At 36.5% G+C, this 20498-nt stretch overlaps 1 protein-coding gene across 1 annotated transcript in view; it reads right to left on the bottom strand.

Moving 5' to 3' along the window:
* LOC306858829 (protein-methionine sulfoxide oxidase mical3b-like) overlaps positions 1-20498 on the bottom strand; it is a 28820-nt gene that overhangs the window by 1729 nt on the left and 6593 nt on the right. Inside the window, exons 7-26 of the mRNA XM_079399583.1 lie at positions 20246-20346; positions 19906-20163; positions 19157-19272; positions 18921-19047; positions 18765-18849; positions 18547-18694; positions 16491-16687; positions 16285-16391; positions 16118-16195; positions 15843-16010; positions 13697-13807; positions 12978-13161; positions 12335-12429; positions 11350-11627; positions 11030-11268; positions 8578-9837; positions 8073-8161; positions 4514-4621; positions 4339-4432; positions 2987-3037 (exon numbers count right to left, since the gene is read on the bottom strand). Of these exons, the coding sequence (XP_079255709.1) occupies positions 2987-3037; positions 4339-4432; positions 4514-4621; positions 8073-8161; positions 8578-9837; positions 11030-11268; positions 11350-11627; positions 12335-12429; positions 12978-13161; positions 13697-13807; positions 15843-16010; positions 16118-16195; positions 16285-16391; positions 16491-16687; positions 18547-18694; positions 18765-18849; positions 18921-19047; positions 19157-19272; positions 19906-20163; positions 20246-20346 (3894 nt within the window). The remainder of the gene's footprint in view (positions 1-2986; positions 3038-4338; positions 4433-4513; positions 4622-8072; positions 8162-8577; positions 9838-11029; positions 11269-11349; positions 11628-12334; positions 12430-12977; positions 13162-13696; positions 13808-15842; positions 16011-16117; positions 16196-16284; positions 16392-16490; positions 16688-18546; positions 18695-18764; positions 18850-18920; positions 19048-19156; positions 19273-19905; positions 20164-20245; positions 20347-20498) is intronic.

The following is a 20498-nucleotide window of genomic DNA, read 5'->3' as shown; positions in this document are numbered from 1 at the left end:
TGGCTGTGGAGTCAAGACATTTACAAATATGATTAAAAGATGAATATGAGACAAAATGTCACATTTTATTATTGGGTGATTCAACACATACATGTTTTACCAGCTAAGAAGTTCAGCACTTTTAGAGTTTCATCCCTCTATCTGATGTGAGCATCAGTATTGGAACAGTTGCCTCACAGGTCTTTCTAAGTGATCAGCCGTGTCCTGTTGCATTAATTCTTCAGATATTAAAAGCAGGTAATGTGTCGTATCAGTTATATCCATTACTTCTGTATTCTGAATCTTGCATTCGATGATGACACACACAAACCAGGATGAAGACGAGAGAGCTGACTTTGAGAGAAAAGCAAGCAATTTGGATGCTAAAAGAAAAGAGGAAGTCAATAAGAGCTCTAGCAAAAACAAAGAGCATGGAGAAATCAAGAGTTTGGAAACCACCAGCGACCAACAACGACCTGATCGGCTGAGAAAACAACAGTAGTTGATGACAGACAAATCATAAATGCTGTGAAAATGAACCCTAAAAAACGTGTCTGTAAAATCACCAACAACTTCCAGAAAGCTGGGGTGATGCTCTGACAATCTACTGTCCTCAGGAGACTTTGACACAGAATTACAGATGCTACACAGCGAGATGCAAACCTCTGACCAGCACCAAAAATAGTGCTTGGGAAGTGCTTCATATTGCATCAGGATAATGACCCAAAACACCCTGCCAGTTCAGTCAAAGAATTTACAACCAGTCTAGATTTTCCAGTTCAGTCTAGATTTAAATCCGATTGAACATGAATTTGACCAGCTGGAGAGGAGAGTAAAGGCAGAAAATCCCTAAAACAAGCAACAATTGGGATTGGCTGCATTAAAGGCTGGGAAAGTATTTCAAAGGATGAGACCAAGAGTCTGGTGATGTCTATGGGTCACAGACTCACTGCTGTGATTGTGCGCAAGGGATCTGCAACTAAATAATAGCTTTTAATCTTTTATATCTGCCTTATGTTCAACTGTCCCAATACTTATGCTCACATCAATGAGTGGGATGGACTCTAAAAGTGCTGTTCTTTTTATTTGGTCAAACATATATGTGTTGAAATCTTATAATAAGAATAAAACATTAATTAATTAGTTTATTAATAATATTTTATAATAATAAAATAATAATAAAATGTGTCATTCTGTATTTTTGTCTTATATTCATCTTTTAATCATATTTGCAAATGTCTTGACTCCACAGCCAACAGAGCAATTTTGTCTTTACTGTTCCAATACTTATGGAGGGAACTATATATATATATATATATATATATATATATATATATATATATATATATATATATATATATATATATATATATATATATATATATATATATATATATATATAATAAAGAATAAGTAGAATCTTTAAATTATTATTTATACTATTATACATTTTTTTGCATTTATGTATTAAACATTTGTATTTTATTTATTTATTTATTATAATATTAATTAAAAAAATACTTTAAAAAGCTATGTTTGAACCTTGCTTATAAACTACAATACTGTCCAAATTTTAGAGTCAGTAAGATTTTAATGTTTTTGAAACTCTTGAATCTCTGATGGTAACCAAGACTGCATTTATTTAACAAATAAATACATTAAAAATTTTAAATATTATTAAAGTTAAATAAAGTTTTCTATTTTAATATATTTTAAAATGTAATTTATTCCTTTGATACAAAGCTGAATTTTCAGCAGCCATAACTCTATATAATAGCCATAATTTTCAGTGTCACATGCTCCTTCAGAAATCATTCTTATTTGCTGATTTGGTGCTCAAGAAACATTTTTTCTTATTACCAATGTTGAAAACGGTTGTGCTGCTTCATATTTTTATGGAAACTGTGATACATTTTTTTCAAGATTTTTTGATGAATAGAAAATTTAAAAGAACAATATTTATTCTATTATGTCTGTACTGTCACTTTTGATCAATTCAACGCATCCTTTGCTGAATAAAAGTTAATTTCTTTCAAAAAATTTAATCTTACTGACCCCAAACTTTTGAAACGTAGTGTATATAAATTTATCAAAACGTGCAAGCAGACAAAAACAAACAGCACACACACACACACACACACACACACACACACACAGTGTCAATTCTGGATATGATATTTCAGATGTACTGACAGCCATGCAGATCAATAATGTGCCATGTCCATGCAACTCCATTGCGAAAGGTTACAGAACAAAATTTGAGGTTACAGGAGAGAATAACGTACTTAGCTGGTGAAGTGGAGGTTCTTGCAATACATAAAGAAAAAAGACTGTACAGACATAAACTGAATGATCGTGCTCTGTCCCTTTAGCTTTGGCTGCAAAAACAGCAGGAGAGAGGAGAGAAAAGTAAAAGGTTTTAGAATGTAGTGCTATTACACAACCTGCACTAGAGGTGTGAGACTGGGGAGGTGTTACCTTCTGAGGAACAGCAAGGACAGAGATAGACAGGCCTTCTACGAGGGGAACCTAGAAAGGGCTCGACTAAGACCGCAGAGATGGGCAGAAAAAAAAGAGGGAGAGGAAGGATTCAGGGATTCAGGAATTCAGGAACGCAACCAAGCAAGGACGGGAATAATGGAGGAATGTGAGGTGCGAAGCTGAAATGGGTCTCAGAAAGTAGGCCAAAAGTAAAAGTTAAAATAGCTTCTAAAAAATGCCATCGTCCCTGACTTCAAATCTATATTTGTATTTCCAACAGTACTGCTATCATAAGGTCACAGCCACCAGACGAGTCAAACTAATTAATGCTACCACCAGCATCTAGACACAAAGCTAACAGCAAGGAGATAGGACAGGGTCCAAAGCACGAAAAAGCCAGAAAGCCTGTTTTTATACCACTAAAACGGCTGTTTAATTTGTGTTAACACATTATGAACCTGTAAGGCGGTAAACGTGTTTGTTAGTGTCATTAGCATGAGCACTAAGTCAAATGTGTCGTACATACCACCCAGATGTACGTCCAAAAGGTTAGATGTACTAGAGTCTCCCCAGAAGTCTATATAATAAGGAAGGACACGTCATGAGGATTCTGACTGTTAAAAGTCAAAGAAAACAGAATATCCTGCACTGCTCCGTCTCTGTGTTTTATGCAAATATGCTAATGCAGTGAAAGTAGCCATTTTTGATGAATGTATGACTTTGTAAACAAACAATGTATATGAACAATGAGGGATGATGACATTTCATATAATCACATATATTGCAAGAATGGATAAAATATTAAGTAAATTAATAAATAAATGAATATAATAAAAAAAAACATGTGTGAGGTTTAAGCTTAAAACACAATACACTTATATGCAAGATAAAAACAAGCCACCTTCTGTTAAAAGAAAATCATGTTAAACTGGTTTGCAGTTTGCACTTTGGGCTGGTTTTAGAGTGGTTTTGGGCTTCTTATAACTGGTCAGGCTGGGAGACCAGCTGAAGACCGGCTTGGCCATAATGGTTTTGAACCAGCTAAGACCGTTTTAAACCAGCTAAAACCACCAAACCAGATTAGGGTGGTTTACGCGGGTCTTTTTTAGCAGGGTTAATATCTCCTTCAACTTTTTTATTATTATTTAGATATTCATATTTATTTGATTATATAAGGTAAAATTATATATTTAATATTATTTTATTTGTTTTTCTTTATTTTATTATTGATGAGATAAAAACTGATTTTAGAACAGGATTTTTGCATGAAACAACACATAAGTAATATTAAAGTTATGTAAAATAATATAATGTTTAAAATATATAATATAATTAGTGCTGTCAAATGATTAATCATGATTAATCGCATCCAAAATAAAAAAATTTGTTTACATAATATATGTGTATATTTATTATGTATATATAAATACACACACATTCAGTATATATTTTGAAAATATTTACATGTATATAAATTTATATATTAATATTATATATAAATATATTTAAGATACAAACATAACATATTTTTCTTAAATATATACATGCATGTGTTTGTATTTAAATATACATAATAAATATACTCAGTACACACTCATATATTATGTAAACAAAAGCTTTTATTTTGGATGCGATTAATTGCGATTAATCGTTTGACAGCACTAAATATAATATGTACATAATATAACATAATATTTAAAGTAAAATAATGTTTTGAACAACTAAATCCAATCAGTTCTGAATCTTTAAATTGACAAATTAATTAGCAATTTAAACGTTTCTATAAAACTGTGATTCCTGAGGCTCATCCACTTGACAAGACTGTGATTCCTGAGGCTCATCCACTTGACAAGACTGTGACAGGTGATTGACAGATACCTGCTTCGCCTCTGAGTGCTTTCTCCACAGCTACACCCTTCTCCTCCAGCTGCCTCTGCTTGACCTCTACCTGCTCCAACTGACGCTGGATTATCTGAAATGAGATACATAAAAATAAATACACATTGTTTAAGAGGCACATAAACAAGCATGCTTCAAAACACGTCATACGCACCTGCGCCCTGTGCAGCCTCCGCAGCTCCTCCTGCTTGGCCTGTCTGCGCGCTGCTCTCTGTACCCGGCGTGTCAGCTTGGCATTGAGTTCCTCCTCTGTTTCTGCTCTCTGAAACAACGTGGTACAGAAACTTATGCTGGAAGGGTCCGGGAACACCACCCAAACACCTACCACCTCTGATGGACATGACGACACTGGGGTGGCCGCCTTGGTTGGCAGCTCTGGCAAAACGCTGTGTTTCTATTGAGGAACAAGATGCTGAGTGTTGCTGATTCAGCCAATGGGTTTAAAGATTGAAGGGGCTCAACACAGGTGAAATAAAAAGATGCTACCTTAACAGCATACGCCCTCTTGAATGCCAGTGCATGAGGCACGTAAAGCGACTCATGAGAGAAAAGGCAGAAACTGAATTAATTTATATTCTATATACTCTGTATTTTGAGTACAACAACTAAACAGTGCTAACCACAGCACAAACTCCATTACAAAACACATGTCTATGTGCTAATACCAACAAGCTACATTCAGCTCTCACAATCTAAAATCTGAAAAACAATTAATTGTCATATTTGATACCTCATCCCCATCATGTAACTCCTCGTATATTGTTTCTTTCAGAAGGTCTGACTTGATATCAGACCGTTCTTCCCACAGCTAAGAGCACAGCCAGAAAAAGACATTAAATTACCTCCAACGTTCAATAATAAAACTCACGAAGCATTAAATGATTCCATTTGTCCAGCTATAAAGCGCTAAGGAGTCACGGGTAAATGCTAAGCAATGAGTCTTATTGTTGTATACAGTAAGATTGAAAATATTTGAAGACTGAAGAGGACCATAAGAAAACATAAAGGACAAAAAGCAATACAAAAGGAAAATGAGTGGCAAAGATAAAAGCGTAGTCATATTATGAGAAATCAAACTTTCCTTGATTTTTAAAAAAATTAAGGAGTTCATTGAACTATGAAATCATGGCATCTTTTAGATAAAAACTATTTACTGGAACAAAGCTACAAAAATGACTCAATCTGAAGTCCTTGGACTTCTGATACAAAGCATCACATGTGAAAAGTCCGTTACATAAAAGTCTCAAAGGCACAGTTCACCCAAAAATGAAAATTCTGTCATTAATTACTCACCCTCATGTCGTTCCAAACCCCTAAGACCTTCGTTCATCTTTGGAACACAAATTAAGATATTTTTGATGAAATCCGAGAGCTTTCTGACCCTGCATAGACAGCATCGCAACTGAAACGTTCAAGGCCCAGAAAAGTAGTAAAGACATCATTAAAATAGTCCGTGTGACATCAGCTACGGGAATACTTTTTGTGCGTAAAGAAAACAAAAATAACTTTATTCAACAATTTCTTCTCTTCAGTGTCAGTCTCTGCTGCCATTCACGAGAGTACCATGAAACACTCGGAGCCAGAAAGATCTCGGATTTCATCAAAAATCTTAATTTGTGTTCCAAAGATTAAGGAAGGTCTTACGGGTTTGGAACAACATGAGGGTGAGTAAATGATGACACAATGTTAATTTTTGGGTTAACCATCCCTTTAAAGGCACAACAGTAAAAATTCCCCATTTAATTCTAAAGCTAGCAGAATTTTGAATATGTCTATTGTCAATAATGTGGCAACATATGAAGCACAGCTCACACAGAAGTCACTTTCAAACCACGCAGCTAAATATCCTTTACTACATTTCCAATTGCATGGATTTCTATTGGAATGGTTGCATTTTGCCCTTGAAAATATGGTATCCTCATGAACTGGAAATCAAGGAATAACATACATATTTCATCTTGGAAAAACTTAATAACAGACTACATCTCCATGGAAAACCTGTCAACTTCCACTCAAAATAATACAACAGAATTGAACCCCTCTTTGTTATCTCTCATAAACTTCCATCAATCATGAATCCGTTGACCCTCTCTGTCTGAAGCCACCCTCAACAACACACCATTCATCAATATCTACATAAGATTTTGGGGGAGGGGGGTTAGGAAGAGGTAGCAACAAAGGCTAATATCAAACTAAATCAAAAACTTAAAATATTTTTCTATTATTAATATTATTATTATTATTTTTTTTATCTTTCTCTATCCTTTCTTACGGTTGCTTTCTGCTATCTGCACTTTTTTTTTTCTTCTCTCTTTTCTTTTCTCTTTCTCTTTTCACGCCTCTGGCCCTCAGTTGGCTGTGGCCCTGTGTGGTTGGGTTTAGTGGTTGGTGGGTGTGCTGTGGGGCCGGGGGCCTTGTATCTCCAACCTGTACCAGCTTTGGCCTGGTTTTCTTGCCTCTGGCAGGTTCAGCACTACATGCCTTGTTTCTTTTAATGCATCACTAGACGGTATACATACATCTATTTTAAAACAAGCAAGGGAAGAGGAGAGAGGAGGAAGGAGAGGAGGGGAGGGGAAAAGAAAAAAAAAAAAAAAGGGGGAAAAAGAGGGAGAAAAAAAAATGCATACATGTATATGAGACACACACAGGGTAAGTGGGACGTGAGCATGGGGGCCTGGGCTTTGCACTGGGCTGGCTCCACACTGCACGTCACACTTTTTTAATGCATTATACACTTAACAATACATATACAGTACACATGTGAGGTAAACATGGCATGTGAGTGGCGGCCGGGGCTGAGACTTTGGTCCTTGTGCCCTGCAGCTCCTCTCCTAGATGGCTCGTCCTGGGCCTAAACTATGCCTTGCCCACGGAGGGCCCAGAGGCAGCCTTACAATATCTTACTCTTTTTAGCTTTATTATTATTATTATTTTCTCTCTATTATTAATATTATTATTATTGTGTTATTAATACTATGATTACTACTATTATTATTATTATTATTATTACTATTTTGTCCTCTTTCTAATCCTTCAACTTTCCCCACATTTATTTATTTATTTATTTTTTAATTAATTACTATCCTATAATTTTTGTTATTAATGTTACTATTATTATTATTATTATTATTACAGTTATCATTACTGTTGTACTTTTTTTTTTTTTTTTTGGATTAATTTATTTAATTTTTTCATTATTTTGTTTAGTTATACTTCCAAACCCAACACCCAGTCACACACACACACACATGTTGGGTTTCCATGTTTTATGGGGACATCCCATAGGCGTAATGGTTTTTATACTGTACAATCTGTATGTGCTATTGCCCTACACCAACCCTACACCTAAACTTAGCCCTCACAGGAAACATGCTGCATTTTTAGATTTTCAAAAAACTTTATGCTGTATGATTTATAAGCTTGTTTCCTCATGGGGACCAAAAAATGTCCCCACAAGATTAAGATTTACTGGTATTACTATCCTTGTGGGGACATTTGGTCCCCAGGACGTGATGAATACCAGGTGCACACACACACACACACACTCATACTCACACAAACCATGTTGGCTGTCATGTATGTTTTGTTGACCCTGGTTACTCTGTATCTGATTTGTCACCTGTAAATAGCATGTTTGTTTGCATAATAAAAAAAAAAAAAAAAAAAAAAGAAAATATGGTAAGAGAGAGTGGAGAGGACTTTGACATTACCTGAGCTCTGAGTGGACATCTTTCTAGAAGAGCATGGCAGGACAAATCTGTGTCTTCAGAGAAACTTGGATTTTTCCGGAAACACAAATCTGCAATGTGGAAAGACCCTTAAAGTCATAAGTGAAGTGACATTCAGCCAAGTATGGTGACCCATACTCGGAATTCGTGCTCTGCATTTAACCCATCCAACGTGCACACACACAGCAGTGAACACACACACACCGTGAACATACACCCGGAGCAGTGGGCAGCCATTTTATGCTGCAGCGCCCGGGGAGCAGTTGGGGGTTCGGTGCCTTGCTCAAGGGCACCTCAGTCGTGGTATTGAGGGTGGAGAGAGCGCTGGACATTCACTCCCCCCACCTACAATTCCTGCCGGCCCGAGACTCGAACCCGCAACCTTCGGATTACAAGTCCGACTCTCTAACCATTAGGCCACGACTTCCCATCATGTTCACATGGCACAGTTTATTTATAGATCCATCCATCCATCCATCCATCTCACCTGACGTTCTGTTGATTCCTAACACTTTCCGCTTGCTCTCTGTGTTAGTTGCGGCAGGTAGAGTTTTCGCCACCATTGCAGTCTCCTTCCTGTTTTTGTCCTTCTTATACACCGAAAAAACAGTCTTCCAGAGGGACTTGTGCTTTCCTGGCTCCCGCTGGGCCTCAGCCGCTGCGTTCATGCTCTTCTTGATTTTCCGGGGCGAGAACAACGAGTTACGCTTTTTCTCCTTCTCCTCCATGCCGTTGTCCGCCCCCCACAGCTTCATCTCTGACCTTCGAAGCCTGACCTCTGGTCCCCCTGCCAGCAGTGGGGCAACCAACCGGTCTGGAAGCGTCCTTCTGTGCTCCAGCCTACGGTTGTCCATCTGGCCTATGGTCTCTGTGACACCGGATCTTTCCGGCAGTCTGGAAGCCCCTTCCGCCTCGTCTCCACACAGGATTTCAATTTCATCTGGAGGAAGACTTCGAGCTTGATCAAGCTCGGGTTTAAAACCATCCCGCTGTGGAACAGGAGTAGCACAGGTCGATGAGAAGACCCTAACCTCTCGGTCCAGTATCGGTTCAGAATGGTGAAGGGCACGACATTGCTTGCTGACAAGAGGGGAATTAGATGGGCTGTACGGAGGAGTAGGAAGACCTGTGTCAGGATTTAAAATGCTTTCATTTCCAAATGAGGTGGAATTGAGGTCCAAATCCTGCTTGTCCCCCATCACACAACCTTCTACAGTGATGCTCAGTCTGTGGATTACAGAACAGCGGCCTATCTTCTCTTCTAATGCGACGCCTGCATCGCTGTCCATAGTGTGAGATGGTTCAGGCGGGGATGCACTTTGAGATGGAGTTTGTGTGCTGGAGTCACAGTTTCTTGGCGTTTGATTGAAAGAATTGGTATTGCAGGATGGTATGTAGGCGACTGAGGTGTAGAAGCTTTCTCTAACCTTACATGTTTGGGCTGCTATATGTTTGGGGTCGCATTCTCTAGACAGAGGAGTCAGGCCTAAACTCTTCCTGATCTCAGCACTCTGCAGCCAGAACTCTTCTACGACCTCTGACCTCTTGACAAATGGGTTCTCTGGATTCGTCGACAGCTCAGGTGTGGGTGTGGGACCTGATTCTGGTGGTTTCAAGGAGGGTGGGGACTCTGTAGATAACTGGTGCAATGAAACGGACTCTTCTTGTTCCTGTTGGTCACATGGTTTGGACTCTCTGACTGAGCTGGTGTCTATATCTGTGTCGTCACTGTATCCTTCATAAGACTCTGGTTATTAAAAGCATGAAAGTAATAATTAGAATGGGAAAGAATTCTAAAGAAGTTCTTCAGTAGAATCTTCTTAAAATAGTTTTGTGGGGGAAGCGGTGCAGCCATTCAGTTGCTCTTAAACAAGCAATAAAATTTAGCAGCCTGAAAAGGATAAGATTGTAAAGAAGTACATGGTACAAATATTACAAAATAATACAATAATTTTCCCCCCAAAATAGTTTCTATTATGAGGGTGCATCTAACTATATTGCTACTCTTATGACCTTAGTGTAGTACTACTTGTACCATGTGCATCTTTTTTTTTTGTACATTTTGTGTACATTTTTGCTGTACATTTGTATTTACTGTCTAGGATCGATAAAGTATGCTAACTTCTTTATTTATACTTCATAAACTGCAAATGTGATTAAAAGTATGTGCTAACCAGGCATAGTGCATTAAAGTGACAGTTGCTTTTTATTATTTCTGTTGAGGCAAACAACAAAGCCTCGCCCCTTAGGCTATGTAGCAAATATGTTGGAATTAGTAATGATTGTTCATATTGTGCAGCATTATTGTCATGTTGTACCTGGTTAGGACATTGTTTAAGTTAGTGATTTAAAATTTGCAAAATATATAAAACAGGCTAATTAAAACAAGAAATTATTTCCATAGCATAACCCAAAAATATAAAAAGCCAATTGCAAAATATACAAACATTAAAAACACACTATTAATCATGCACAGCCTGCAAATTAAATAACCTTCAAAAAACATCTTTTAAGTTAAAATAATGCAAAAAAAGGCTAATGAAGGCCATCAATGGTCAGGGGCGGTGCTACCTTTAACAAACCCCGCCTTCTCTTCCTCAAGCCACACCCCTGAGAGCCGTTCCCTCTCCCAAGGGCAGTACTCACCCTCTACATATACACGTCAACACACCCCAAAACACACACACACACACATTCAGTGGTGAATGCATAACAATAAACATACAAACATGCATGACAACATTCACCTCACAAATACACACACAAAAACATTGTGGGAATATGACACAAAAACAGATATTGAGAGACATTAAATCGAAGAACACCTCATCTTAAGATGATTTCTTTGCAATAAACAAACTATATAGTCAGAAAAGATCAAACTTTACCCATTTTATCAGAGCCATTTCTAAAGAAAATTAACAGAAACAAACACCCACCATCACTAGAATCTCCCTCATCTTGTTTTTCTTCTGACATTTCTCCTTCTTCCTCCTCCTCCTCCTCCTCCTCCTCCTCGGCCTCCTGCTCCTCCTCTTGTTTTTCCTGGTTCTTTCCTCCCTCTTCCTCCTTTAGCTCCTCCCCCAGGTCTAACTCTCTCTCTCCATTGGTCCTGATGTTTGGGCCCTCCTCCTTCTTCCAGGCAAGCTCCTCCTCCTCTAGGTCTGACTCAGAGCTACTGAAAGCCACAAAGAGACAGATTTATCCAGGGGAAACATGCCAGTAAATATTAGCAACATAAGAGAAGCATGTTTTATACCTGGACTGCTCCTCTGTGTTTTTCTCCTGCAGGCTAGCACTGAGGTTGTGCTGTGCAAGCGTCTCCTCTGGGACCTCCTGCAGTGGGCTGTCCTGTTGTTTTGGGCAGGGTTTGTAGTTCTCCAGCTCAATGCGTTCTGGGGTACCACACAGTCTCTTGGCCAGGCTGGATACTATGTCTGGGTGGGCGCTGGAGGACCAAGAGTCTGGTGGGGTGGCTGTGCCCACTGACCCTAGAGAGGACAAAGACGTAGAAGCCGAGGATGGAGCAGGGGGAGCCTGGAGAGACAGAAACACAGACAAGTCACATCAATAAATGCATAAATAAATGAATAAATAAATACAGTTACAATTTATTTTAAGGTATCCTTGTTAAAGTATAATTATACCTTTGAGTACCGAGTAATATTAATTAACTACATGTACTTACTATATAGTTAGGGTTAGGATTAGGGTTACTTGCATGTAATTATACATCATTTATTGTTATTATAATAGTAAGTACATGTAGCATGTGCAACCAGGACACCTTAATATAAAGTGTTACCATAAATAAAATAAATAAAAGTAAATAAATACTTTTTAATCAAAGAAATTGTTATTCCAACTTTTCTATGATTCCCTTTCCATTTTTATTAAAATAAAAATAAGCTAAATTATCTAAAAATATTTTAAATAACATATTTATTTGAATGCAGAATAAACAAATAATAAAGTTATATACACATGTAAATGTATATAAATATTTATGATAAACATAAAAATTTAATAAATTAAAACTATGGTGCAGGTTATACTATTTAAAAAAATTGATTCGGTTTTTACATAAATTTATTCACAAATCTGTCAGATGTACATAGTCATTATACTGATAATGCATGTGTGCTATAATACATACATTTTTCAATTTTATATATATATATATATATATAAAAACAGGCACATAGAGGATCTAAAAGAAGTATAATGTGATCTGATGAGGTTACCTGAGTAGGTCGAGGGGCCACAGGTGGGGCCGGTCTCTTTCTCTGAGCAATGCTGGTCATTCTGCAGCTGAAGTGGTGCTTACAGTAAAACTTCCCTGTACAAACCAAAAGAAAAAAAGACGTGAGATAGCGGGAAAATAAAAAAGTAGCTGATGCAGGGACTCAATGTCTTATTTATACCGTTGCTTGAAGTTGGTCCGAATGCCGCCTCTTTTTTTTAAACTTGAAGTGTTTGAATCATGTGATCTATACGACCCTATCAGTTAGAACCTTTTGGTGTTTTGATTCCTATTTTTAAAAAATGTTTAAAAGGGATTTTGCTGAGGGCCTTCAGTTTGTGTGTGTGTGTGTGTGTCCCACTGTCATTATTGCACAACAATAAAAGCCCTGTCCCAACACACAAACATTTCAGACCTTATGACTGTGCAATGGTAACAAAAGAGCAGTTTGTTCAAAAACAGTCGCCTACAGCAACACAGAACAACAGGCCATTTTCACACGCTGTGTCGCTCATCTTGTGACAACATCCATTAAAGCTAAACACCATTGTTTTTGATTTAAGCATAAAATCTTAAAAACACAAAGTACTGATAATGATCATTTTATTAGTGAAAGTATGAAGTGATTAATCATACACACGCACCATGTAGCTGGTCGTAAGCGTAGTTGGACAAGCGTAATGTGGTGCTGCAGTGATCACACTGGAAGCAGCTCCTATGGAAGAACTTTCCCTCCGCGCTCAGCCTTTCCATGACATAAACGCGACGGCCACAGAAATAACACACATCGCTGCCGCCCATATTCACAGGAAACTCCTTTTGAGAACCCTACAGGTGAGAGGTCAAAGGTCAAGAATCAAAATAAAGATGCTTAACATGGGTAACTAAAGCTGTCAGGACAGGACTGGGGTGGCTGTGTGTTAAATAATTTTTATTTTATTATTATTACTTGTTACAATTATTTTTTTAAATAATTAATTTAATTATTTAATATTTTATTACTTTTTATTTTATTTTTCATTTTAATAAATATAAAATAATATTCATATATTAAATAAAATATGGCTGACACAATGATAAGCTGCAAACAAAGGCTCAGATTTCATCACATGCCATAGAAACTAATTTAATCATTACAATGCAGCACTTTCATGGAATGACACTTTGGGTGTGATCAGTCTAACCAAGCTGTAAAGCATCAAGCCTTATAAGAGAAATTGGATTAGAGCAGGAATTCACGAACTCACAGTAATTAGTAGGGTTACAGACCTCATACACACATTAATACAGGCACTAAAACGGACACAAGAAGATTCACAGTGTTAGGGAAGATTTATCGCCGGGACTACATGTGAACTCTTACCAACTCCCTCCTGTGAAGGAGCTTGGGAGCTTGATCCTGCTGACTCTGAATCTGACTGGCTATCTGCTGAGCCAATGAGCTCACTCCGCCCGTATACATCTGAATGTAACTCTACAAATCAAAAGATGAGCATGGAAAACAAGCAGGAATGCAAAATGCTTCTGAGATGAAAACCATCAAAAGAAATGATGCATGAATACCCACGAAAGCATAAAGGTGTGGAAATGACAGATTGGTCTTAGAAAATAGAGAAAGGCAACAAAAACGATCACAATAGCTATATTAACATCCATACCAATGGGCAATAATGTATTATAAGCACACACTTCAGTTATGACATCTGCCACCTGAGTGCTTCAAAGTCTAAAGAAAAAAAAACATTCTGAAAATGATTCCAATGATATTGTTCCCCCATGTAATTATTGTTATTGCTGTCATGTCGACTTCCTTATTCTCCTAGAATTGGAATTACAATGATTAAAATGTTGTAGCCTTGGTTATCATTATAGTTATTGTCCTTGGTGTGAACGCCATTAAATTCATCCTATCATTTCCAACCAATCATTAGAGCCATCCATCCATCCATCCATCAATATAAACCTGTCAGTCAAAGTCAAATTCAGTAAGTACTAAGTAGCATAGAGAATAAGATAAATCACTCTGTCTGAGATTCTTCAGTTAAAACCCTCAAATCACATGTCCCATGGCTTCCAGTCACTGATAGGCTGATGAGCCCTAGGCCAGTTCACACACAGAGCTCCTTCATAACCTATTCATACTAGGCCAACAGTCCCAGAGACCAATGAAGATGAAATCAGAACTAGATTAGCCATTTGTGTACAAAAATGTACACTACTGGACCCGTTTTACCTTATAGCACACGTGACTTTTGGTGAACTCTGACCTATTCCTTGTAACGGAAACACATCAGCTCCTGCTGTGTTGTGTGCTTTTTCTTAAAAGGGATAGTTAACCCAAAAATTAAAATTTGGTCATTAATTAATCACCCTCATGTCGTTCCAAACCCGTAAGACGGGTGGATGCTTCACACTGGTGGTGGTTGAGGAGAGATCCTCCCATATGATTATAAAGCACTTTGGGTGTACATCAATACACAATAAAGCGTTATATAAAATCCCTCATTCATTTATTCATCTTCAGAACACAAAGTAAGATATTTTGAAGAAATAGGCAGCAATGGAACTGACACGTTCAAGTGATACTGTCGTGAATGCATGTCGAAGACTAACAGGGAAGAGAAGAAATGATTTGATAATTCGTTATTTTTGAGTTCTTTGTGCACAAAAAGTATTCTCGTAGCTTCATAACATTACGGTTGAACCACTGATGTGACATGGACTATTTTAACAATGTCCTTACTAACTTTCTGGGCCTTGAATGTGGTAGTTCTGTTGCTGTCTATGCAAGGTCAGAAAGCTCTCGGATTTCATCCAAAATATCTTACTTTATGTTCTGAAGATGAACAAAGGTCTTACGGGTTTGGAACAACATGAGGGTGAGTAATTAATGACAGAATTTTCATTTCAAGTAGGGTTGGTGGACATAAAAATGTTATTCATTGTAGAGTAAAAAATCCTGGTGCAGTCTTCTAATGGCGCAGTTGTCACTTTCAATCACCAGAATGGCTTTTAATCTAATAAAACACTTTATAAACTCTGCCTAGAGGCCTTGCCAATTCTAGCTCTTCCTGTATGCTAAGCTTGTGCAGCAGGCACTGGATGAATCAGCAGCTTTTCGCTGATGGGCAAGGTGAGTTAATTCACTCTACGTACATTAGAAAAATATAACAAATAAAATTGAAAAACATTACAAATCTCATGACTAAAAGAGGAAGTGTAACATTTTTATCATTTTTATGGTGATTTTTTGAGTGACTATAAGACTGTGAAAACCAGAACATTATTATTCAAGTCTGATTGAGTCATGTCTGATGAGATGAAGCATTAAATCCTTTCTCCTGCTTAGTTTTTTTGAGTAAAGAAAGCAAATATGAAAAGAAGAAAACCTGTGTTGCAACTTGTCAGGACATGGTGTAACTTAACTTGGAAACAAATATATGCTTGCACACGCAAACACACCTTTATGCATGTAATAGCACACATGCATCTCACAAATACTCACACACCTGTCGGCGAGTTGCACTGGCTGAGGCCGATGTTGAGTTCTCCTCAAATTTAGCCAGGAGTAGCGTCGCCATGGACCGAACCTTGCTGAGACCCTCAGTGACCTTCGGTTCTGACCCAGGAGTTACTCCTGAAGTCTTATTTTCTTTGGCATCATGAGGAACATCGTCCTATATCAGGAAAATATCACCGATAATCAACAAAAATTGAGAAAACAGATGAAAAAAAACTACAGTATATATACTACAGTACTAAATATATATAAATAACATCTCACATCTTCTGACTGGCCAGTCTGGCTTGTTCTCCTCCTCTTTCCATTTCCAACACTATCTGCTTCCTTCTCTTTCTTATCCTGATAGAGATGAAAAATAGCACATCTTAACATGTGGGTAACGGCTGCTAAAAAAGTGCAGTTGTGTAACTGTGAGTGTGTGTGTGAACCTTGGGATTGCGTTTGCGGGGCAGACTCTGTCCCAGTTTGCTGAGCAGTGAGATTGGTGACCTGGGGCTGGAGAACAGAACTGCTTTCTCTTCTGAGCTCAGGTTTCCTGTCCAGACAAAAAAAGTGTGTATATAAATAAAGATCAAAGAAGGTCAAAAATATTACCCAAATAAAAGTAAAAGAACAGATTAGGCCTTATCCTGACCACTAGCTGGCGCTGTGTCTTTGAGGAGCTCGTGAAGTTGACTGAGGTACATGACCATGCAGAGAGAGTCACTCTCTTCCAGTGCACTCATCTCCTTGCCGGTCATTATAGGACAAATACCAAATTCCAGCTCCGCCATGTCCAAACCCAGCTGACCATTGAACTCTGCCTCACTCTCCTCCAGAGAAGCAAAATCACTGCAAGAAACAAAGACACTAGTGTCAGAGTCACACATTCAGAAAACCTCCATGCAATAATACAATCAGCCCACACTTATAGTTACTAAATTTCCTTTTGAAGGAATAAAAGCACTTAAAAACTTAAAAAGTTTTTTCAGGTTTAATCTTAAGCCCATCAATATAATAGTGCCTATAGAGGACTGGGAGTGCCATATTAATATATAAATATTTAATTGAAAGTGTTAATGAATATAAATAATTTAATACAACTTAAAATAATTTAAACATAAGTACAAAAATAAATACTTTATAAAATGTTAATAAACAATCATCAAAGTTTATTTATTGGCACATTTCACAATATAGATTTTATTTACTGGTATATTTATTTATTAACTAAATAGTGTCCATAAATAACTATATGTGTCATATATAAATGAATAAATCATTAAATGTTATTTTTATTACCACATTTTATTATTTATTTATATTTATTATAATATATATATATATATATATATATATATATATATATATATATATATATATATATATATATATATATATATATATATATATATATATATATATATATATATATATATATTATTTATCTATATATTATAATTTATTTATTGATGCTTTTAAAAAAATATTTATTAATATGACACTCCCAAAACCTCTAGTCTAATGGAAAATGTTATTTACACATTACTTTATTTTATTTTTAATTTACACATTTCATAATTTTATTTCATTATATTTTAGTGCTGTCAAACGATTAATCACGATTAATCCCATACAAAATAAAAGTGTGTAAATAAAATAATTGTTTGAATAATATATGTGTGTTCTGTGTATATTTATTATGTATATATAAATATGCATACCTACAGTATATATTTTGAAAATATTTACATGTCTATATTTATATTCATATAATTTATATTATAAATAAATATATTTAATATATAAACATACCATATTTTTTTAAAATATATACATGGATGTGTGTGTATTTATTTAAATAGGTAGCTGAATTTGTCCACACACTGCAAAATGTATTAAAAACAGACCAGAGCGCAGACGTTTCAGCCCATGCTTTCTTCAGTGCTCATGAGTAAATAATTGGATTTTTTGCTAGACCTTTTTTGGTCAGTTTTTTTTTTTTTTTTTTGCAGTGTGCGGACAAATTCAGCTACCCATTGGACTAAAAACTTTCTTCTTTTTGTTCTACGCACCTGAGAACCTTTATTTTGTTTGTTCTGAGCGCACACAATTCCTGCTTTATACATGTGTATTTATTTATACATAATAAATATACACAGTAAACACGCATATATTATGCAAAAAAAAACTTTTATTTTGGATGCGATTAATCGCGATTAATCATATGACAGCAATATTATATTTATATGCTGTCAATAAAGAAAGAAATAAACGTCAATGAATAAATAAATAAATAATAAAATATGTATTTACATTATGACATAATTAAATATATTAAATATTTTATTTATAATAATTTAATAATATTTAATATGCATTTATATGTATATTTATTTACACACACATTTTATGATATATTTAGCTACCGATGCTTGTAATGAAATATTTATTATTATGCCTCTCCAGAATCCTCCATAAATATTTTTTTTAGCAGATATACATATTTAAAACTGTCCCTTCTGGGAAGTAGACCAAAAATATTGGTGCCACAGTCAACGTCATAAATTTCAGTCCAATAAAATGGTAGCAATAGTAAGTAGCAACTCACAGCTTTGCCAACCTGTGATATAAACTAGGTTACCAGCCTAGATCGCTAACCACTATGCCACAGCCCTCATTCATACCCAAAGTAAAGAGTGTGGACTCACATGAGGTCAGGTCTGAATCTGTGAATGAGAGCGCACAATGCCAAGCCGCTCCTCCAGGAAGATGTGAAGTCTGTCACACATACGTTCATGTAACCATGTGTCTGCTCCTGACACCAGCTCAGAAGCTTACTGTAACGAGCCATTGACTCTACACACACAGACAGCATGTGAGATTGTGTGTGAATGTATAAGTGGTTTATATATGAAGTAACACAAACCTTGCCGTGTGAGTCTTGGGTGTGGAGAGCTGACTGCATCAAGGCTTAAAACCGGACCCTCACCTGTGTCTATGAGATGACACACCTGTACACACATGTTCAATATCATGATTATCATCAGTGATTATGGCTCGATTAGAACTGCAAGTTTCTAACCTGAGCAGCGCTGATGAGTTGCATGTTGATGTTGGGATAGCGGCTAGCAGGATCCACGCTGTACTGGGTGTAGTTTTTACTGATGTTTTCTGGTGTTGTCTGAGGAAGCAACCGATACACACTCTCTCTGAGCAGTGAAGAAACAGAGGGGGATATTAGAACAGAATCCTACTTTATTAAAATTGATTGTTCATAAATCTGCTTTGACTTCATTGGGATCCCATTTTAGCTCTGACCTCTCAGCCAGAACCTCTGAAGGGGTGTTGCCCTGACACCAACTGCGAACCATCCAGGCTGTGTCCATGGCTGCCAGGAAGCCCCGAGCAATTCCTGTTCCCATTGGCCAGAATGGCTATAAAAAAAGAGCTATGTAACTACACTAAGATGCTTAAAATCAGGAAAATCAAAACAAACAACTCATGAAAATATCACAGATGTTTTCAGAATGTTCTAAATAGAACATATCGCATCATATTGTTAAACAGTGTCAAAGACTATGGAATATTGATATTCTGAAGATAAAAATTAAATGTAATAAAATAAAAATCCAAATAACATTTTTAAATATAAATTATGCATTTAATATTAATTTATTTATTTAATATTCATTAACTTAAATAAATATATATATAAATATATATTACAGATATTTATTAAATATATACATGTATGTGTGTAGTATGTGTGTATATTTATATATACATATAAATATACACAGTATACACACATATATTATGTAAACACAAACTTTTATTTTGGATGCAATTAATCGATTTGACGGCACTAATAAACACACACACACACACACACACAGGTTACCAAAATATTGTGCATTCCTACCAAAGGCAAGCCTTAATATCTTAACCAATATTTCTATTCGGGTTCATTTATCTTTTTTTAAGGTAATTTGGATTTTTACTAGGAAATAAGGCAAAGAAATGTATTTATAGTATTTTTTTTTTTTAATTGTTCATTGTTCTCTCACCTCTAGTAAACTATCCCCCACCAGAGCGACCAGCAGAGGGTGTCCCCTGCGCTGACGCACCAGCGCTGCATTCTCAGAGGCATACATGCAGGTAAAGTCAAACATGGCCACATCTGGCTGCCCATAGTGGTTGATGGCAAAGTCCAGCATTGGGAGCTGATGATTGGTGGAGAAATCAGCTGCTTCACGAGCATACGTGAGCAGTGCATTCTGGTCCACGTTATCCCTGGACAGCAGCATCTCAGTGTCAGCATAATCCTGCAAAACAAACACAAAAGAACAGTCACTCACAAATCATTGTGTACTATATGCAGATGAATGCACATGACATCAAACTCACGCGCAGAATGACTCCTTTGTCCAGAAGACTTTGCTTTTTGGCGGTCATTACAAAGTAGTGAGTGTCGTCTTTGTAATATACTATATTCTCCAGATCAATTCCTGCACAGAAAAGATGATGACTGACCATCATTATTGTTTTCATCATCTTAAAAATGATAAACTTGTTCATATTTGAAGAAGCTTGACTGCTGTATGTAAACATTTATGTTAGTTGCTTAAAATACATTTGAGTGCAATACGTGATGTTCTGG

The sequence above is a fragment of the Barbus barbus genome, assembly GCF_936440315.1.
Source record: "Barbus barbus genome assembly, chromosome: 39".
In the NCBI taxonomy this organism is placed as follows: Eukaryota; Metazoa; Chordata; class Actinopteri; order Cypriniformes; family Cyprinidae; genus Barbus; species Barbus barbus.
This window is presented reverse-complemented; position numbering and strand designations above follow the sequence as displayed.